Consider the following 23,343-nt stretch of genomic DNA (forward strand, 5'->3'; position numbering starts at 1 on the left):
TTCATGGCTTTGCTGTCCCGGCTTCTGAAGAGAAGACTCAACAGGACCTGCTTTAAAAAAGAAAGCAAACAAACCCAGACTCCTCTGGGATGACAGTGGCTCCTGAAAATACAATCTGAGGGTTCTTGTGAACCCCCCAATTAGAAGCCAACTTTACGTATGTTACGACCATTCAACACTGTGAAGCCAAGAGGCTCATGTGCTGATATTAAAACCACGGGATAAGTGTTTGAAAATGAATCTGGGCAAAGACCAAGGACATTTTTTTTTTTAAAGGATAAAAATAACCTTGGGGAATAATTTCCGATCACAAAGGCAGGTTGTGAGGAACACTTTTCCTGAGTCTGGACACGGAGCAGCAGGATTGCCTGTGTCTGGGGCTGAGGCCTCAGAGCAGGCCTGCCTGCCCAGTCTTGTTCTCTGATTCTCCAGAGGTGCTACTTGCCGTGGGCGAGGGAATTTAAGATCCCTGAAGGTGGACACTACCTTGTAGAGAGCGATGGAGATGCTGCTGGTAGGGGTACATGTGGGGTCCCCGCGGCAGAGATACAAATAAAGACGTTAAAACCACGTCATAGCAATGGACGGAAAATAAAGCCTGGTGGGCACCACCAGACACCCCCACAAAACAAAACAAAAGCACACATCTCTGAAAAGTTAGCTCCCCTCTTTGGCACCCCAGGTCTTTATGTTCTTCCTCCTCCCCCATCTTTTTCCTCCTCCCCCCTCACCTTTCTCTTCTTCTCCCTCCTCCCTCTCCCCCTCCTTTTCCTCTTCCTCCTCTTCCTTCCCCTCCTCCTCTTCCTCCCGTCTTCCTCCCCGCCTCCTCCTCCCCCTCCCTCCTCGAAGCACCTGTCACATTCTAATGTTCTTTATGAGTCATGTTTGCGGCCTTGGTTGACGCTGGTCACTCCTCTTGCTGAGAGAACACAGAAGGCCCCAGAAACAGCACCACTATCGTTGTACGCTATCACGGTCTTCTGTCTACTCAGGGGTCAGCGTCATCAAGGCGCCCTCGGGATGGCTCCATAGCCTGTGGTCTGAGTAACGTCCCGCCACAGACAGGTAACGGGGCAGAGGGTGGGAGGCAGACGGGCTGCTTTTGACTAGTCACGAACCCGTACGTCACATCACGTTTTTCTGTAACCTTACCCTGTCTGTTGATGGAGAAACACATCCACGTTTCATTCTTTCCCCCTCGCCTGCCGGTGGAGGTGAGTTATTTAAACAGCGCGTCAGCCTATGGGCTGATCACCAGGAAGGCACAGGGCGGGTGGGGCTGCCCAGGTGATTCAAGGCAGAAGAACCTGGTGGGGAAGGACAGAGTGTAGACGGTGGAGAAACGCTCGCCTCAGCATTGCTGAACGCGCAAAGGAGCTGATAGTGATGGGCGGTGACGTGAGAGATCCTGTTTGACAGACGGTCTGCGGGTGGCCTTTGCTGACCTTGAGATGGTACTCATCTCAGGGCTCACGGTCTTATCTCCGTTCTTCATCCAACCGTGTGCCTCCCTCGCTCTTCCTTCACGTTTCTCTGGTATGGTTCCCTCTGGTTCATGGCTGCCTGGTATTAGAAAAATAGAGGTACAAACTGGAATATTGGCACCCCTCCATGTCTCCAGTAATGACAGTGGGCTTGCTATCTAAGCCAGTGACAATTCTGGCCATGAGCTGGGAGAGTTTATTAACAATCTAACATCGGTGATTTGGGAGTGGTTTATTTTCAGTTATTTATTTTTATGTATGTGGGTTTTGCCTGCATGTATGTCTATGTATCACATGCAGGCAGTACTTGAGGAGGCCAGAAGAGGACGCTGTACTCCTCGGAACTGGAGTTACAGATGGTTGTCAGCTACCATGTGGGTGCTGGGAACTGAACCCCAGCCCTTCGAAAGAGCAGCTTAACCACAGAGCCACCTCTCCAGCCCCAAAAGGATTTTTGTAGCAATGTGATTTAGTATCAAGTAGAATGATTTAACAGATGTTGTCAAGTTCTGCACAGATAAATACTGAGGCACAAATCTTAGTCTAAGATTTACTGATGTGCTTGCCTAATGAGAGCTATGAAATTTCTTTTCCTTCTTTTGAATATATATATTGAATATATATATAGCTCTGGCTGTCCTGGAATTCCCCATGTAGACCAGGCTGACCTCCAACTCACAAAGATCCACTGTTTCTGCCTTCTGAGTGCTGGCCTTAAAGATGTGTACCATCATGCCTGGCTTCCTTTAAAGAATTTTGAAGCGAGTGAAAAAGACCTTTTACATACCCCACTTAGCAAAACCAAGACAAGATGACTTCAACTGACAAAATTCCAAAGCTACAACTTGATTTAAAATTTTTCATTATGGTGCATTGCTAGAGCATGCCTTTAACCAAACAGGAGAACTACAAGGAAATATGTAAATATATGCAAATATATGCATTGGCTGCACCTGGTCTGGGATCAGCTGGAGGAAAAGATGGGCTTTATGAGGATACAGAACTGAGAAAGGACTTCAAGGACCTGACTTCAGGATGTTACTTCCATGTGTATGAAACACTGTCTTTCTCCTACAAGCAGACACACTTACATAACTCATGGGGGTGTGCACACACAGCTACACCCACACACATACACACTCCTCCTTAGTAATTACTGTGAAAATGTCAGGACTGGTGCACAGAGGATGAGACTTGTGAGCAGAGCCCCATTTGTCCCAGACAATCGCATCCTGCATCAGGCAGGTGAAGCCAGATGATGTTTGCTGGCGCCTAACCTGCCTCCCAAGCAAAGCCTGATGGTGGGCATGGGAGCAATGTTCCTCCCATGCTGGGCTTCGAGCCACCTCTCCGAAGCCCTACAGCTGTCGCCGTAGTCAGGACTGTAGGGGTGTCTACATTTGGGAAGAGAAATCATCCCAGCTTCCAGCTATTCACACCTTTTCTGCGGCAGATGATATTGAGACTTTGATTATCATGTCAGGATTCCAGCTCGTCTCTTGGTACTCCTGTCAAATCCACATCACTTCATATTAAAGACTTTTCATGCCAGGTGTGGTGGCGTTCACCTTTCACCCCAGCGCTTGGGAGGCAGAGGCAGGTGGATCCCTGGGAGTTTCCAGCCAGCCTGGTCTACAGAGCGAGTTCCAGGACAGCCAAGGCCACATAGTAAGAGCCTGTGTCCAACAAAACAAAACACAACAAAAGAAAAACAACATTTTTAAATATATAAGCAAGCAAACACCTTTTCATACTCTGCTCCCATAGTCTCTATTGTAAATTTATTTCCTAAAAGCCACAAACTATTAATCTTTTTATGCTAATTATGTGGATAGCGTCATTTTCACAGCAAACTGGGTACATTCTTACATCTGCGCCTTCAATCGATAGTTTCCGATCATGAAACTAATACAGAAGATGGTGTAAAGACTTTTTGCTACCAACATGCCTTCTCCAAAAGGCAGTGGAGGCTCGAGAAGAGAGCCCCGCTGTTTGACTTAAACGCTACGATCTTAGGTTTCTTTTGGAGAGGTCCAGGTGACTTGGTGAAATAGAACCCAGTCAAAAAGAGCAATTATCAATGAGACCGCTTGACAGGCAGGAAACAGGAATCGCTAGAGCAGTGGTTCTCAACCTTCCTCGTGCTGCGACCCTTTAAGGCAGTTCCTCGTGTTGTGGTGGCCCCAACCATAACATTACTTCATTGCTACTGCATCGCTGTAATTTTGCTACTGTTATGAGTCATGATGTAAAAGTCTGGTATGCAGGATATCTGATCTGTGACCCCCCAAAGGGGTCGCGACCCACAGTTTGAGAGCCTCTGCACTAGACCTTCCAGTGTTAATGATTTAGGAATTCTGAGAACAAATCAAGCATTTCCAGCTATAATATTTTCCAGGCATTAGAAGGTTAAGATGTGTGAAACTGTCGTGTTTTCACATTTGTGAGAGTTGGGGCTGACTGAAAGGTGCAGGAAGAGGAGACCAGCGAATCAATAATTGCTGAATGGCAAGGATTTAATTAGTCATACGATCCAAGGCTTCCAGCTAGTGAGAAATTGAAAACAGCTACCAATCAGGATAGATGAGCATCAGTGCAGAGAAACAGAGCAGTGGAAATTCTATAAACTTGGAAATCCAGGGCTTTTTTTCCCCCCATGTGATGAGCAATATGTACTCATTACACAAGAGTCAGAGAAATCAGAGAAACAGGAGAGCACTAGAAATGTCTGTGCTCCTCTAGGAGAGACAATAGATATTAATCACGTCCTTGGTACACATCCTTGAAAATGCTGTCCCGAGTGGTTACCTGTCACCTTGACATGTGAAGAGTCATCTGAGAAGAGGGAACTTCAATTGATAACATACCCCCATGAGACTGGCCTGCAGGCCGTTCTGCTGTGTATCATCTTGATTATAGATGAATGTGGGGGTGGTCCAGCCCACGGTCAGCAGTGTTCCCCTGGACAAGTGGTCCTAGGTTGTATAATGAGGTAGACAGAACAAGCCGGCAGGGGGGGGGGGGGGATGGGGGGACAAGCCAGTAAGTCACATTCCTCCATGGTCTCTGCTTCAGTTCCTGCTGGAGTTACTGCCCTGAATTCCCTCAGACGGATGGAGGGTGACCTGAGGGATGAGCCGAAAGAAACCCTTCTCCCCACAAGTTGTGTTTGGTCGTGGTCTGTTACAGCCGTAGAAGCACACTGAGACACCAGTCCCATGTATGGCTGTTGTATACATGTGCATGACCCCATGAACTGGCCAGCACTCTACACAGTTGTCTGTAGGTGAGTATCATTTGGTTAGTTTCTGTCTTGACTTCCCTCGATGATGGACTGAGATAGGGATATGTAAGCCAAAGAAACTCTTTCCTCCACAAGTCGGGTCTTGGTATCTTTATCATAGCAACAAAGAGAAGTGACTGAACCGAGTCCTAAGTCGAGGGCTGAGTGGCTGGGGTGTTAGCAAGGGGCTTTCTTGAGTTTGGTCTGTAGAACCCACGTGGGAAAAGAAAAGGTCACAGTCCACACTCTTGTTATCTCAGCACTGAAAAGCCAGAGACAGGCTGGCCCCGGGTCACAAACCCAGCCACCCTAGCTTAACTGGTGGGTTCCAGGCCAATGACAGGCACTGTCTCCAAACACAAGATCGAAAGCTCCTGAGGAATGATACTAGATACACACACACACACACACACACACACACACACACACACACCACACACACACACACTAGACACACACACCACACATACACACACACCACACACACACACACACACTAGACACACACACCACACACACACACACCACACACACACACACACTAGACACACACACCATACATACACACACACCACACACACACACACACACACTAGACACACACACCACACACACACACACCACACACACACACACACGACACACATACCACACACACACACACCACACACACACACGACACACATACCACACACACACACACCACACACACACACACCACACACACACACACCACACACACCACACACACACACACACACACACACTAGACACACACACACTAGACACACACACACACTAGACACACACACACTAGATACACACACACACTAGATACACACACACCACACACACACACCACACACACACACACACACCACACACACACACATACCACACCCACCCACACACACCACACACACACCACACACACCACACACACACACACCACACACCACACACCACACACCACACACCACACACACACCCCAACACACACACACACACACACACACACACACACACACACACACACACACACACACGTCCTCAGTAAAGGCAAGGACGTCATCCTAGGTGCCAGGAGTCCATGCTGCCTGTCTGCCTGAGTGTCAGGCTTGGCTCTGGGCAACTTTTAAGGAACCCTGTGTGGAGACGGCTGGCTGTGCTGTGGATGGAGACTATAGAAGGTTATTCTGGGGAAACCATTAGATGAGTGTCTTGTGGGGGACTGACTGAAATTCTGTTAAGGAGGCAGTTTATAATCCACAGATTGTGCTGATACAGATCAGAGGATAATTTGGTCTATAAACACGGGCATCAGGCCAGTCAGCGAGCTTGTATAACTCGCTCAGCACTGCAGTGACCTTGAGAAAGTCCTCAAACGTGTCATGGCTCTGGAAGTTGAGGTAAAGGATGCCAGAAAGGGAAAAAAACTGAAAACCCAAACCAAAAAAACAACCCTATGTTCCCTTATAAAGTTTCAATCGTCGGTCTTCTTAAGAATCTCCCTCTGGGACCTTACACCACCGCTCTTAGATGCAGAGTGACTCACACAGGTATCCGAATTATTTTCTATTTATGGGCTGCATTTCAATTCTTTCACTGTTGGTCTCAGTCAATTTAATTAAGATTTTAAATTCGTTTTCACGGGATTAAATTAATCTTTTAAGAATGATTCCATTTTAATTTTAACTTTTCAATCTAAGGAAGAGTCCCAACAAAGTGACCCATTGAGCATGGTGCCCAAGATGTGTTAGAACGAATGCTAACATCACCTGGGACTTTCTTTTAACCTTCACTTTTTAATGCCTGGTTTTCTCCCCGGCATCCTCCTTGAGACAGGGTTCTGTGACTTGAAGAGAATCTGGTCTCCTTGATTTGGGGCTTCTTTTGTGATTCCTTTCCTCTCTTACATCCACGGGTGGCATCCAGTACATCAGCCGGCTACACTGATTCCACCGTCAGTGATAACTGAAGTCTGGCCGCTCGTCAGTATCCCCGTGTCTATCGTCATGTTTCACCTGGACCGGTGGTCCAAACTGCCACCATCTCTTGCCTGGCACCATCATTACTGCAGTGGCTGCCTAACTGGTCTGTTGGATCCCCGGTTGCCTCCCCACCCCCCACCTCATATCCAGTCATCTTTCATCATCCTAAACCAAATGACGTTACGACCGCAGTCGAAGGAGAAGCACACGGTGCTTACTAGGTGACAGTCACAGTTTCAGCCATCCAGGTAGAGACTGAGTAAGCCTCACCCCAAGAGGCTGAGAGAAAAAGTCTTTCAGATCCTGGACTTCGTGACATTTTCATATCCATAATGAGATGTCTTGGGGTTGGGACCAAGTCAACTCAAGATTCATTTATGTGTTGTGTGCAGTGTGTTTCCTCAGGCAGACGCTTCTATGGTCAGTTTTTACAGGGTATCTGCCTTTTGACCGAGAACCCTGATGTGAGGGCTGATGGGCTTTTCCACCTGTGGTGGTTGTGTTGGGTCTCAACGAATTGGTTCTCAATGAATTTCAGAGCATTTCAGAGTTCGGGTGTTGGGGGCTAGGCATAGTCAACCAGCATCAACTTACTCAATTCTCATGAGGATGGGGATGGAAAATTGCTATCCCTATTTTGTATTTTTGGTTGTGAGCCTAGCCTTCAGCGGCTGAGCCATCTCTCCGGCCCGCTCTCCTTATTTTAAACAGAAGAGAGAAATAGATAAGCAGAGCCGGTACCTAAGTTTGTCTGTAGTGACGAGGCTTGGAAGGGTGCAGAATTGGGGCAGTCCGAGTCCATTCCCTTAGACAACTGGTCAACTCTGCCTGGATGCCGTCATCCCCGACTCTTGCTATAGTTAACGTCTCTCACTTTTTATTGGCTGGGTCTCTCCTCAAAGGATGCCCTGCCAACCCTTCCAATCTAACTGCACCCTTCCCATTCCACCATCGCCAGCCCTCCCCTCACTGTCCATCTCATCCCTGGGACATAAGCTCCGTGAAAAGACACTCAGCAAAGGGCAGAGTATAATACTAGTTGCACAAATGAATGAGTGTTGACTCTTGTAATTAAAAACAAAGTTACGGATTTAAAAAAAAAAAGTAATAAATTATCCCTGTAGTTGCAGATTTGAGTTTATGCTTCAGAGAAAAATTGATGTTTCTTGTCACATAAATTCTGGCTAATGTACAACTCTGAGCGCCTTTACGACTAGTAATATGTTCACAATCTGTTTCCTTCCAAATCTTTAATATTTTACTCACCATCTGATGAGCTTTGGCAACTCCATGTGCGGTGGATAATCTTGTTTGTCAACTTAATACCCCTCGGAAGAGGAGCTTCAGTTGGGAGATTGCTTCCATCAGAGTGACCTGTGGGCACATCTGTGTGGCGTTCCTTCATTGATGTAAGAGTGCCCAGTGCCCAGTGTGTCTCTGTGCAGGTATGCCTGGGCTCTACCAAACAGCTCGCCGAGCAAGCCAGAACGTTCCTCCGGACTCTCTGCTTCTGCTTCTGCCTTGGTTTCTCTCCAGAATGGACCTGAGAGCCAAATAGACCCTTTCCTTCCCTAAGTTGCTTTTGGTTGTATTTTGTCACTATGACAGAGGAGCCAGCCTGGACAATGCCCATCCATGTGACCAATCCTCCCACAGAGGTACAGAACCTTCCCACTGTCCTACAAAACTTCCCGTGACTCCTCATGGGTCCTCACCCTCCACAGGCAACCACTAGACACTGATCTGGAGGCTTGCCAATGGCGTCACCCAACCATGTGAGTGTCCTTTGTGTCCTGACTCTTCTGCTCTAGAAAACATCTTTTGGATCAGACTCTGTTCTTGCATGAAAGGGGGGTTCATTTTCTTCTTTGGTGATTTTTTGTTTCTCTCCCAGATTAAACCGAGGGCCTTTACGTGCTGGTAAGAGCGCTGCCACTGAGCTCTATCTTCAGTGTGCCTGCCCGCCCTCCTCCCCTCCGGCTCCCGCTTTGTAAAGGTTTGGAGACAGGCCTTGCTCTACCGCCCAGGCAGGCCTGGACAGCGTGGTGCTTTGGTTTCATCCTCCCGAGTAGCTCTTCCGGTTCCGCCCCATTCTGTGGATAAATGCCTATTAGGTTCAGGACACCAGTGTTCAAAGGTCGCAATCTGGGCCAAGGTAGGAGCATCCCGTCTCGACTCCTGAGGATGAACACAGCCTGCTCACTGACTTTTCTGTTTACCGCTCAGATGGTCATGAGGTTTCCTTGCCAACAGTGAAGGGAGGGCAGGTGTGGTGATGGAGAGAAGTTAGAGAGAGTTAACACCGAGCCAGCCGTGACGAGGAGGGACTGTCTTAGCGCTCTCCAGCCATACAGGCCAAAGCCATTGTTGCTTTGGTCAACAGTTTAGTTTTTATTTTTTTCTTAGCCTATAGACGGCCTCCTCAGATCACTGAAATATTGCCCTCAGTGAAATGAGGCATATTGTTAAAGAAAGTCAGCCCGAGAGATACAAACAAATTGACTTCATTGAATGGTTCGCTGAACTTGGAAGGTGGGTGATGAGACCGTTCTTGGGTGCCTGTGCTGAGACAAACTGGAAGAACACTGGAGGAAAACAAAAAGGATCTTTGGAGTGGTGAGCAGAAGATCCTCTGGCTCGTGCAGTGAGAGGAAAATTGGATCAGTCATTCTGGAAACTACGAAGAGTCCAGTGGCAAATGGGAGTAGGGTTTTCCAAATGTGTGGGGGGGAATAAAAGGTTGACAAATCGCCCTTGTGTTTGTAGGAGAATAGGAAGAACTCGTCAAGGAGTTCAAAGGTCAGGAGGGAATAACACCCAGATTAGCTTCTGGCTTGTAAAGTGAAGAAGAAAGAAACGAGCTATCAGGAGTCAGCAGTGTTTTCTGGAAAAAGCAACACTTCAAGGGCTCCGGCCGAGCCTGCCCAGCCCTGGCCTCACAGCTGTATTTGGTTGTCTCCTCTTGCACGTCAAGGTGCCAGCATTTTCTCAGCACTCTGGAGCATGGGCCAGGGTCCTAAGACTCATCTTTCAATTTATGGGGCTGATTCATCGGGAAAAACAGGGATTGTGAGAGCATGGGTTAGGATTCTGACAACGAGAGACAGATGAGAAACAGTCGATTGACTCAAACAGTCGGAGTCCATTTGGAAACTCCCAGTCTCTTAGGCTAAAACATATAATCCTATTTAGAAATTCCTGGTATGGTCACAGATGGGAGCTTGGTTCTTTTTATCAAGCCCATTAATTGAAAAGTACATAATCCAAAGATAACTTAACGGTAAGATATTATAGCACATTCTTATTTTATTAATTTTTCCAATGTGAATCATAATCATACACTCAATACAACAAATTTGCATATTTCCATTGGCTGCTAGAACACGCTGGAAATCTCTGTGACCATGGTGGCAGTTCTCTGCAGGGTGGCCTTCCTTGAAATGACCGGCTGGCTGTAGCTGATGGCTGTATTGTGGACTTGTCACTGTGTTAGGCCCTAAGGAAGTCAGATATCAGCAGGCTGGGGAATCCAGTAAGCATTGCATGTCTCCTCACAATCAGGGAGAAATTCACCGTGTGTTTCTTTCCATAGGCTCATGCCAAAATCTGGCATCTCTACAATGCCTCCTTCCGGCCCTCTCAGGGAGGCCAGGTGTCTATTGCCTTAAGTTCCCACTGGATCCGTCCTCGAAGCCTGACTGAGCACAACATCCGAGAGTGCCAGAAGTCTCTCGACTTTGTGCTAGGCTGGTTTGCCAAACCCGTATTTATCGACGGGGACTACCCAGAGAGCATGAAGAGCGACCTCTCCTCCCTCTTGCCCGCCTTTACCGAGTCTGAGAAGAAGCTCATCAGAGGCACCGCTGACTTTTTCGCTCTTTCCTTTGGACCAACCCTGAGCTTTCAACTGTTGGACCCCCACATGAAGTTCCGACAACTGGAATCCCCCAGTCTGAGGCAGCTCCTGTCTTGGATAGATCTGGAATATAACCACCCTCCAATATTTATCGTGGAAAACGGTTGGTTTGTCTCAGGGACCACCAAAAGAGATGATGCCAAATACATGTATTACCTCAAGAAGTTCATAATGGAAACCTTAAAAGGTAGGCTTTTAAGTACAATTCCTGTTTCCTGCCAAAATTCAGCTTCCCCCATACACATCACACACACCCACACCATACCACACACACACACACACACACACACACACACACACATACCACACAGAGCACATACACAAACACATCACGCACACCACACATCACACACACCACACATATCACACACAGACCACACATATCACACACACACATACACACACAGCACATACACAAACACACAACACACATATGTCACACACACACCATACCACCCCCCCACAGCACATACACCAACACACCCCACACACCACACATCATATACACAAACACACCACACACACACAACACATACAACACACACACATACATCACAAACCTATCACACATATACACACTACACATTGTAGACACACGACACAAACCACACAATACAACACACACACACACACACACTATACATATACATGCCTTTAAAGACTATCTGCAAAATATAGACTTATCATTTTTGTCACAGTGTAGATAATTTGGACAGTAGCAAGAATGTATTTATGTAACACCTCTCTCATTTGGGCCCTTTAGAAACTTAATTTTCAAAGTCCCATAAAAGGAACTTTGATAATTTGTTGATAAAAGAACAAAACAGGATTAATACTTGAAATTAGTTGACTCACAGTTTCTCATTTACATTGTTAGATTATAAATTATAGTATTACAAATCACAGGCTATCTAGTTCTCTGTACACATTTCTAGTTCATTTGTTTTAGCTGAATAAAATGCTTTTTCTTTAATTTTTTAATTGAAATTTTCATACATTTATACAATGTATATTGATCATTTATAATCACCACTATCAGCAATAAAATGCTCTTCAAAGCAAGAGGAATATTCATATGATCTGGATAAATTAGTAGGTTGAGGGCTAAAGATTGGGGAAGTGGGTCAGGTATAGCGTGTGTGTCTGGTACCCCAAGACCCTTGGTTCCATCCACAGTCCAGGAATAAGAAAAAGACACAAGTCACAATGTCCAGTGCCCAGGTTAGGGAGAACAAGACATCCTAGCACCTCTGGGAATGAGAAACTGTCTGCTACTGCGGAGGTGAAACTGTCTATGAAGACACTGATTGGTAGAGTTATCTAGATTTGATGAGAGCCATTTGTGAACAAGGAAAAAAGTTGTTTACCACACTGGAAGCTTTAACCTGGTGTGTTTCTTTCTTTTGATTTTTTTTTTTTTTTTGCGATTTTATTTAATTTTATTTTATGTGTGCGAATGTTTGCTTGCATGTGTGTATGTGCACCACAGACACTCGATGACCACAGAAGAGGGCGTCAGGTCCCCTGGGACTGGAGTTACACGTGGGAGCCACCATGCGGGTGCTGGGAACTGAACCTGGGTCTTTTCAAAGAGCAGCCATTTCCCCAGGCCTTGCCTTGTTTCTTTCGGTGGAAAACCCTTCACACGCTCCTGAGTCACGCAAAGCCCAGTGGAGGGTGACACCACTCTCGTCCTCTCTTCCCGCTGCAGCCATCAGGCTGGATGGGGTCGACGTCATTGGCTACACCGCGTGGTCCCTCATGGACGGTTTCGAGTGGCACAGAGGCTACGGCATCCGGCGTGGACTCTTCTACGTCGACTTTCTGAGTCAGGACAAGGAGCTGCTGCCGAAGTCTTCGGCCTTGTTCTACCAGAAGCTGATAGAGAACAATGGCTTCCCTCCTCTACCTGAAAACCAGCCCCTGGAGGGACGTTTCCCTGTGGCTTTGCCTGGGGAGTTGTTGACAACTACGTTCAAGTAAGTCAGCTGACAAAACCCACCGGCAATATCAGTAAGCCTCTTGCCGGTGGGTAGCACATCCTCACGAGGCTCTTGCCATGGCACACGGTCTGGACATTGAGGCAAAGAGGGTTCCCTGGTGAGCATATGAAGCACATAGTCCAGAATGCTTCACTCTTCAAACATCTTTATCTTGCACTTTCCATTAGGTCCAAAAATTTAAGGTCTGGTGAGACAATACAAAGATAAGGCCTTTAGTGTTATGGTCTCTGCTTAAGAAGTCAAGCTTTTCTTTCTTTCTTTTTTTGTTTTGTTTTGTTTGTTTGTTTGTTTTTCAAGACAAGGTTTCCCTGTGTAGTTTTGGAGCCTGTCCTGGAACTCACTCTGTAGACCAGGCTGGCCTCGAACTCACAGAGATCCTCCTGGCTCTGCCTCCCGAGTGCTGGGATTAAAGGCCTGTGCCATGCCGCCCGGCCTAAGTTTTTTCTTAAGTAAGATACAGCATGGAAGTCCAGAGAACCTCAGGGAAGCTGCTGAGAATGAGGCTGGAACATTTAGCAGATCCTTCTTCCCTGTAAATATCCCACTCCAGACTCATAGAAAACACCTCAAGATAGCAAACCATTGCTTCAGTGGCTAATTGGTAGCACTGGGATACTTCTAAATGATCACTTAGTATTTATTGAGTACCAGCTGTGTAGCTGGTCCTCAAAACTGCCTGTAGTTTCTCCATTTTTAAAGGGACATATTTCTTATGGTCTGACTGAATACTTTATGTAAGCAGTTACTGCTTGTCTATTGTGTACAAAATCTTGTGCAAGTTGCTGGGTAACCCTAGTGATCAAGACAAAAGTTCAGAGTCTGTAATCAGATCTCCAGGCTTAGCATGTTGGATTCTTCTAGCCCAGTGGTCCTCAACCTTCCTGATGCTGCGACCCTTTAACACAGTTCCTCACGTTGTGGTGACCCCCCCCCCAACCACAGAATTATTTTTGTTGCTACTTCATAACTGTAATTTTGCTACTGTTATGAATTGTTATGGAAATATCTGTGTTTTCCAATGATCTTATCTGTTTTCCCTCCTGTGGAAAGATCACTCGACCCCCAAAGGGATCACTACACACAGGTTGAGAATCACTATTCTAGCTACTTCCTACAAGTTGTCTCTTCAGAAGAAACATTTGGAAGAATGCTCAGGCCCAAGGAGAGGCTTTCTCGCTGAAATAGATGTTTGCTTTCGTATAGACATCAAAATTCTTTCTTTTGTTAGGAAGTACATAGTATATCCTTGACGCATTTCTGTCTCTGCTGCTGTACATTGTTCTTTTGGCTTTTAGACTACGTAGCTCATTCTAGAGGCGATTTTGGACTTAAATCCCCTCTTTACCTTCAAAAGACAACCAGCCAATGTTAGAGGGGCCTAGAATGTCTCCACAGGGCTTCTTGGTGGGGTTTTGCTTTCCAGCTTGGTGCTATTGGCAGCTGGTTGAAGACTGAGGGGCGGGGACTGTTAGGAGAGGTCTTTAGGTCACAGAGGACAGGTCCTAGAAGAGAATAGTGGGACCTCCACCACTTCCTCTTCCTTTCCCCTCATTTAACCAGGACAGGAGCGTCTGTCGTACTCTGTGCCCTCATTGTGGGGTACCAGCTCACCACAGGCCCCCAAACAATGAGGTCCATTGCTTATGAACCAGAATGTCTAAAGTCATGCGCCCTAATCAGCCTTGGCTCTTTAACTCAATTCTCTCAGCTTGCTGGAATTGATGGTATGCTGACTAACACCATGGGGATGTACGAGACATGTATGGGACATATATGTAGACAGCCATGGCAGCACCATCCCACTCAGGGTGGGACCTCCAGATCCATCCCCCTCTCTCTCCCTCAGTACAAGGCCATCTGGACATCCTACACTACTTTGTCAGAATCTACAGTGAAACTTAGGTTCTGAGATGGCTGAAATGGGGCTGTTGAAAAAGGAGGAAGAGGAGGAGAGGAGGAAGCGAGATGCCTCCCACAGCCCCTCTCTCCTGACCTTTGTTGGAGCCAGGCATCGATCAAGTGGCTCCTGGTCCTGATTCTTTCTCTCCACCTCAGGAGAGGTCCCTGCTGGCCATGTCCCTGCCCTGGAGGCTCAAACACGCCATCTCTCACAGCAGCTGGAGTCTGGCGAGTGGCAAGTTCAGTCATTTGCATTCAGGGAAGACTGAGCTTTGCATCTGCACAGGGAGGCAGGGCAATGGGGGAGAGGCACCCTCCTCTCACCCTGTTCCCTGGGGAGGGGTTGTGTCCTCACTTTGGGACCTAGTAAACAATGAGTGGGTGCTAGGCATATGCTCTATGTTCTTGAAAGAGAAGGGCGGCCCTTATCAGAACCAAAAATGAGAAGAGAATTCCTTTTTTTATACCTTGGAAGCAACTGGGTTTTTTTTTTGTTTGTGTTTTTTTTGTTTTTTTGTTTGTTTGTTTTTTCTGTCTATTCATTTTGCAGCGCCTTGCATCCGCTGGGCCCTGTTACTGGGTCACATGCCCCAGCTCTTACGGCTGGGTCAGGATCTCACTGGAGGTCAGCCATGCAGTGTCCCCAAACCCGTTGCTCAGGTTGTACTGTCCTTTGAGATCATCCACTCAGGGTGTCTGTCCCTCTACAAGTTCAAGCCCCTCTGTGTCCTCTGTGTCCCCTGTGAACCCGACATAAAGTCACTCTGAATGCTGCTGCAGTTGTGGACGTTCTGGAAGCTCCCTGGTGGGAACAGGGCTCCAGCTAGCACTTGCTTCTCTCTGCTCACACTGCTGGCTTTCCATTATGGTGTCCATGCTCCTCTCAAGGCAACTCCCTGGCTGACAAAGACAAGATGTTCTCTGTTCTCTCAGCACAAGCTGGGCGTCTTCTTGACAAGTGGTGCTCAGCATTTCCACAGTGTTATATTAATGTCTTGGGAAGCGTTTTTTTTTTTTTTTTTTTTTAGCATATTTTTGTGAATTCTTTGAGAATTCTATACAGTGTATTTTGATCATATTTACCTCCTGCTATACCCCTAACTTCTTCCAGATCCATCCATACCTCCCCAAATTCCCAAACGTCACACCCTCCCACCTCTTTACAGAGGCATCGACCCCGATTTGTATCGTGTGATCCTGGTGCAGGGCCATCCACTGGTTACACCCTTAAAGAAAGTGGACTCTCCCTCCCCTAGACACCATCATCTACCCATTACTTCTCAGGAGTGGGCGCTTTTTAAATTTTATGCTAAGGTGTTGACTGGCTTGATTCTGTGAAGGCAAGCGTGGTGGCTGTGAGTTCATGAGTGCATCCCTGACGTGGCTGGAAGATGCTGGGTATCTCTGATCCTCCCCAACCTCTGCTCTTTCAATCTTTCTACCTGTCCCAGATAGTCTGTGAGTTGTGAGTTTCTGCATTAACCGCTGTCCACTGCACCAAGAAACTTTGAGAAGTGATTTTTTTCAAACCACTAAAATTTCTCTTTCCCTTCAAACTCAAGAGTTGAGGCACACATTTCACCCAAATGACTTTAAAAATATCTCCCTAGCTACATACGACCCCGATCCATTAGGAGTTTGCTGCTGGGTGCATTCCCAGGGCTGTCACTTTGCTTAGACCCAGGGTCCCAGCTCACCGTGGGTTTGTTTGCTTATGACCACTGATGCTCTTAGTGAACAGAGTGAAACAGGTTACATACAACATGGAGCTTCTTTGCTGTCTGCCCCTGTGAGGAGAAACTTCATCAGTAACAAATTAAACACATGTTTTGTACCCATCCCTCCTCACAGATATTTTTTTTTAACTCTTTAGTAAAACCTAAGTTAATAAATGACTGTAAGTTAGATGGACTTTTGCCCAAACACTCATTTCTAAGTGTCCCATATTTTGGAGAGCTGATCCCACCACCAGAAATCTTATCATGGTCTTTCGTATTTTGTTTTTAGTTAGACTGAGTAGAAACTGTTATTCTGGGATGATTCTGGGAGAGAAGTTGCGAATTTAGCCCATTCAGAGCTGAATAAAAATAATCCAAAAGAGTTGTCTCAAGCTCTGAAGACTGAACAGCAAAAGAGCATGCAAGTGAATATTTTCTCTCGTGAAACCGAAACTGCGAAGCATTTGTGGGCATTCGGCGGTGGCAGGGGCTTCTGACGCATTCCCTCAGCATTGTGGGAAGCGGTGGGTGAGCCTCGGATCCAGGCTCCAGAAAGGCAGTTTCCCTCAGACCCGAGGATGGTTATTGCTCTTCCTTATCCATCCAGCGCTGGCCCCGCCCCGCCCCTGGGAGAACCCACGCTGACATCCCAGATTCAAGTCTGGGGTTCATCTGACCCCTGCTCTTACAGGCAGGTCAGATGAAGGCACCTGTCCTCAGAGGATTATTTCCCAGCAAACCCTAGCGTACGCTGGTCGCCAGTGGCAGGTGGGGTTTTCCTTTCTGTGCAAGCCCCAAGATTTTACGATGTTGTTCTCACACTAGGCCTGCTTTTCCTAGAGACGATTTTCGATTTAGAGGCTAACACATCTCATGGCTGAGAAAAGTTATTGTTAATGAAAAGATAATTTAGAAAACTCAAAACCTAAAACGACTCAGAAATTACCCCTGTGGGTCAATGACAATATTGCTTCTTTGCATACTTTCTCTCGGACTTTTTAATCATCACCTTGTGTTATCTAAGTTTTTCAGTTGTCTCTCAAGCCAACAAAAGGCAATAGTTACACGTATTCGGCACCCAGAGCAAGCCTCAACACAAGCACGGTTTAGTAATGCCACTTCATTTTCTGACTTTAAACCACTCAAAAGCAAATTTTCTTCTTTTCCTATTTTTTTTTTAAACAAAATTGTTTCTGTTCCTAAAAAGCAGTCTTAGGGCTGGGAAGATGGCTCAGTGGTTAAGAGCACTGGCTGCTCTTGCAGGGGGGCCTGATTTGATTCCCAGAACCTACATGACAGCTTACAACGATCCACTAACTCCAGTTCCAGGGGATCTGATGCCCTCTTCTGGCCACTATGGGCACTGCATGCATGTGGTACACAGACACACGTGCAGGCAAACCCCCATATGTATAAAGCAAAAAATAAATACACCTTTATAAACAAATAAAGAGCAGCCTCACATCATTAGTGGCTTCTTATATTAAAAGCAAAACATCCATGCTAGTTGCAGGGATACATACCTGTAATCGCAGCGTTCAAGAGGCTAAGTAAGGCAGGAGAGATCAGGTTGAGCTACATAAAATTTTTTAATTAAAAAAAACAATAAAAAATTCTCTGCTTGTATTCCACGGACTTCCTGTATATAGAAATCACTAGTGTGTGTTATCTGAAGAGACAAAATTCGGACTTAAAAACCTATCTTAATATAAGGGTTTGAATTGGCAAGAACTATGGGTAATATGCACGTGCATTTAAAAAGGGAGGTGGGTTAATGTTTTCTTTCTCATGAACAACAGTTTAAGCGTTCAACTGGATGAGACCCTGATTGTGCATCTCTTGCTTGCTAACGTTGCTGAAATTACTACCTGAGCTGCCCAGGTAGGTAACAGTTGCTTGGCTCTTTGCAGGTGGACACCACTCTCTCTCAGTTTACCGACCCAAACATCTACCTGTGGGATGTGCATCACAGTAAGAGGCTTATTAAAGTGGACGGGGTTGTAGCCAAGAAGAGAAAACCCTACTGTGTTGATTTCTCCGCCATCCGACCTCAGATAGCCTTACTTCGAGAAATGCATGTCACCCACTTTCGCTTCTCCCTGGACTGGGCCCTGATCTTGCCTCTGGGTAACCAGACCCAAGTGAACCGCACAGTTCTGCATTTCTACCGCTGCGTCATCAGCGAGCTGGCGCACGCCAACATCACCCCCGTGGTGGCCCTGTGGCAACCAGCAGCCCTGCACCAAGGCCTGCCGCATGCCCTGGCCAAACACGGGGCTTGGGAGAACCCGCACACCGCCCTGGCGTTTGCAGACTATGCGAATCTGTGCTTTCAAGAGCTGGGCCGCTGGGTCAAGTTCTGGATCACCATAAACGAGCCCAACACACGGAACATGACCTACCGCGCCGGGCACCACCTCCTGAAAGCGCACGCCTTGGCTTGGCGCCTGTACGATGAGAAGTTTAGGGCGGCTCAGAAAGGCAAAATATCCATTGCCTTGCAGGCCGACTGGATAGAGCCGGCCTGCCCTTTCTCCCAAAAGGACAAAGAAGTGGCCGAGAGGGTTTTGGAATTTGATATTGGCTGGCTGGCAGAGCCGATTTTCGGCTCCGGAGATTATCCACGTGCGATGAGAGACTGGCTGAACCAAAAAAACAATTTCCTCTTGCCTTATTTCACTGAAGACGAAGAAAAGCTAATCCAGGGTTCCTTTGACTTCCTGGCGGTGAGCCATTACACCACGATCCTTGTAGACTGGGAAAGGGAGGATCCGATAAAATACAACGACTACCTGGAGGTGCAGGAGATGACTGACATCACGTGGCTCAACTCTCCCAGTCAGGTGGCCGTGGTGCCGTGGGGGCTGCGCAAAGTGCTCAGCTGGCTGAGGTTCAAGTACGGAGACCTCCCTATGTATGTGACAGCCAACGGCGTAGATGACGATCCCCACGTGGAGCAGGACGCGCTGAGGACGTATTATGTTGAGAATTACGTGAACGAGGCCCTGAAAGGTGAGCCTTCTCTGCCCCTCCTCCCAGAAGCGCCGTCACCATCGGAGCGTGTGGTTCCTGATGGAGAGGGACACACTGCCCGTCCTCAAGTAGAACTAAAGACAGCATCTTCCCTGTAGTGAAACAGAGTCCTTAGTACTGCCCTGAGGTTAATCAAAGCCTAGCCTCTTGTCTTCAGCCTCCGAGGACGCCACATCTGTCCTTCCTTCCTTCCTTCCTTCCTTCCTTCCTTCCTTCCTTCCTTCCTTCCTTCCTTCCTTCCTTCTTCTTCCTCCCTCCCTCCCTCCCTCCCTCCCTCCTTCCTTCCTTTCTTTTTAGCTCTTCTTTTACATTTTTTCTTTCCTAGTTTTTAAAATTAATTTTTTTTTGGTGAGCACACAAAATAACGGAGTTCCTTATGAGATTTTTGTTCACGAGTGGTGTCATTGTAGAATGCCTTCATTCTTGTCACATTTAAACTTTTTAAATTGTTTGTTTTTGTATGACTACTGTATTTGTATCATTTCTGTCCCCCATTTCCTCTTCTAACTCTGTGTCCCCTACTCCCTCTCAAATTCTATAACTTCTTCTTTGTTACTGTTCACACACGCGCACGCGCACATGCGCACACGCGCACACGCACACACTACCAACTCCATTTAATATTGCTGGCATGTACATGTATTTAGGGCTGACCACTTGGAATTGGATTTGTCAGGAGGCTTCTTTGGGCGGGGGGAACCGATTCTTCCTCGGGAGCCACTGATTGCCTGTAGCTCTTCAGCTGGGGGTGGGCCTTGTGAGACGTCCCCACCCAAGCTGGCGCGTCAGCTGGAGGTGGTGTTGTGCAGGTCTTGTTTAGGCAGCCAGGTTGTTGAGATTTCATGGGTACAGCTTCGCTGTCGTGTTTAGAAGAAATGACCGTGGGGTGCTCAACCTCAATGAATGCATCCACAGCGCAACTCCCACACCTACGGCTGTGGGAAAATCACACAAGATTGTAAGGGCCAGAGTACCAGGACACCTCGTGTGTGTGTGTGTGTGTGTGTGTGTGTGTGTGTATTCTTCATGTGTGAGGAAACTGCTCTCCTTTGCTCCTTTCTCTCCATTTCTTTCTTGTTCTCCCTGCTCCTCAATTTAGACCTCTTCCTCAGCACTCATAATCCTGTAACTGCTTCCATGTCCTCTGTGTGTGTGTACGAACATGTCTGTGTGCTGTCTGTGTGTGTGTATGTATCTGTGTCTGTCACATATGAGCCATGAGGGAAAAATGGACAATGCTTGCCTGAGTCTCAGTTATTTCACTTAACGTAACGATCTCTCTGCATCCATTTTCCTGCAGACCACATCCTTTCGTTCCCCACGGCTGAACAAAGTCCCACCATGTGCATGTAGATATGTCATACCTATTGTATGACGTTATGATGCTGCTGCTACCACAGCCATTTTATTTACATGATGCATTAAAAATAAGCCAGGCATAGGTTTGATTGTGTAAAACTAACTCTGTAGTGTATTCCCATATTGTCTTGATATTTGCCTATTCTTATGTAAAAACCTTTTCCAGTGAACTCTGATGAGTCTGAAGTTTTACTGAATTGCATTGAGGCCCTTCTTTATCCACCAAGGCTGTATAAAAAGGCTGAGTTGTGCGTGAAATATTTCAGTAAACCCTCCCCCATCCTTTGTTTCCCTAGCCTACGTGTTGGATGGAATCAACCTCTGTGGCTACTTTGCTTATTCACTTAACGACCGTTCAGCTCCGAAGTTCGGATTTTATCGATACGCAGCAAATCAGTTCGAGCCCAAACCATCTATGCGACATTATAGGAAAATTATCGACAACAATGGCTTCCTGGGTTCTGAAACACAGGGAAGGTTTTGTCCAGAGGAAAACAGCGTGTGCACCGAGTGCAGCTTTTTCCACACCCGGAAGTCTTTACTAGTCTTCCTGGCCTTTCTGGTTTTTGCTTTTATTATCTCTCTCTCTCTTATTTTTTACTACTCCAGGAAAGGCAGAAGTTATAAGTAGTGTGAACATCTGCCTGGCTCTTTGTTTAATGTTGTGAAGCCACGTTACACACATTTGGATTCTAGAAAACTTTTTTTTTTGTCACAGATGGGAGAGGCTTTGTGACAGGCATCGGTGACTATAAAGTATTGGTAAGATAACTAGTACCTGAGTTTGCTCTCTTTGGGGGCGATTATGCAGCTATACCCAGCACAGTTTCTACAGTACCCCTGTACAGAAGGCAGGAGACATGGTAGCTGTAACAGCGATAACTACCTGGACAGAGCTGGAAGAACAACATTAGGAACACAGATAAAAATGTGTCTGTGCCCATTTTTAAATTCCACATGCTTTTGGAAGTAACAATCTCTCAATTGCCAAGTTAATGCCTAACAGCTGTGACTTCCCCTGATCCATTTTCACAAGGCAACGATGGAATAATTTATAGTAGAGATGGCCAAGAGACCCTAGGCTAAAACAGTCCTTTTAAGAGCACTGTTTTTATCAAATGCTGCTAATATTAATTTATGAATATACTTAGAGAGCACATTATGGAAATTTACATTTTTTTGTGAATGTTTTTGAAGTGTCCTCTAAACCACAGATCCTTGAGGGTTCTCTCTTACTGGCTCTCCTTTGAGGGCCTGCACATTGGAGATATTTTTGATAATGTTCGCAAAAAATCAAGATGAGTCAGGAGCTGCTGGCCTCTTTGAAACTGACTGTGGAATGCAGTGCCTTGCAGCCGTTCTAGGGAAGAGAAAGGAGGGATATTTCCCTTTTCTTTTTTAATGAGCAACATGAGTGATTTGATTGAACATCCTTTTATCTTTGAGCAGACCTTGGAATGAATGAAATGACCTTTCCCACATGAAGAAAGATGAACTCTCACTCAACCTGTGAAGAATGACTCTGTTGCATTCTTCAGAATATGCTGTCAATGCTTTGACACAATAGTTTTCAAACTTCAGAGCAGATCCAAGAGCAACCCTGTGTGAAGACACCGGACATCTGTCTTTGTGGTCGCTGAGAGCCACTCTGTGCTTCTGCACCTGGGCATGGGCTTTGAATTAGTCCTACTTGGAGCTTCAACACCGACCACACTACTGACGTGTATTGAAAGGGCTAATTAGGTCTCCTTCAACACCCTCTACCCTAAGTCTTACTGAGTCTCACATGGGGACGTGTTCTTGCTACACCTGAGTGGTCTTAGAGATAAGCCGATCCCAGACAGGCAAGATAAGGCAGTCAGAGCAGGGTCACAATGCATAACTCATCTTGCGATGTGGTATGGTTTTCCTCATCAACAATCAGCTTTTGCTGTGGTGTTCTTTATAAAACTGGACTTGTTATTGAGATCAAATGCTATAGAATCAATAGTTTATTTTATGTCTCTATTTTTCTTGATTACATATTAATATATATTAATTGTAAAAATTTAAAAGAGAAAAACTATATGTAAAAAAATGATCACGTCTAATATAATACAGAGACACCACTGACAGTTCCTATGTGTTGTGTTTTATGTAGTCAGATCATGTTATAAGTAGGTATACATTTTCTTTATTCATTTTTTTGTCATTAGTTTTCAAGAGCCAATTTAATAGTTATGGAAAATATTGTTAGAATAGCTCAAAACTGTTTTGTTTGTTGGGCCAATTTCCCATTAATTAGTTCAATAATAAATATCATTTAAAAACAATTTTCTTGCTGCATCATTTACTCTATTCCTTGAGTATAAAGAAAAGTAATTCTGTTTCTTTTTTTTTTTTTTTAATTATAACTTCTTTTTTTTTTGTGATATATATTTTTTATTTTACAATACCATTCAATTCTACATATCAGCCATGGGTTCCCTATTCTCTCCCACGCCCTCCCCTTACCCCCAGCCCACCCTCCATTCCCACCTCCTCCAGGGCAAATCCTCCCCTGAGGACTGCGATCAACCTGGTAGACTCAGTCCAGGGAGGTCCAGTCCCTTCCTCCCAGACTAAGCCAAGTGTCCCTGCATAAGTTCCTGGTTTCAAACAGCCAATTCATGCATTGA

The 23,343-nt window shown here is 46.1% G+C and overlaps 1 protein-coding gene across 1 annotated transcript in view; it reads left to right on the plus strand.

Moving 5' to 3' along the window:
- Kl (klotho) overlaps positions 1 to 22,998 on the plus strand; it is a 36,967-nt gene extending 13,969 nt beyond the window's left edge. Inside the window, 5 exon segments of the mRNA XM_028878104.2 lie at positions 10,351 to 10,861; positions 12,386 to 12,598; positions 12,601 to 12,653; positions 18,205 to 19,306; positions 20,983 to 22,998. Of these exon segments, the coding sequence (XP_028733937.1) occupies positions 10,351 to 10,861; positions 12,386 to 12,598; positions 12,601 to 12,653; positions 18,205 to 19,306; positions 20,983 to 21,317 (2,214 nt within the window). The 3' untranslated portion in view covers positions 21,318 to 22,998.
- The last annotated feature ends 345 nt before the right edge of the window (positions 22,999 to 23,343 follow it).

Source organism: Peromyscus leucopus, chromosome 23 (genome assembly GCF_004664715.2).
Source record: "Peromyscus leucopus breed LL Stock chromosome 23, UCI_PerLeu_2.1, whole genome shotgun sequence".
In the NCBI taxonomy this organism is placed as follows: Eukaryota; Metazoa; Chordata; class Mammalia; order Rodentia; family Cricetidae; genus Peromyscus; species Peromyscus leucopus.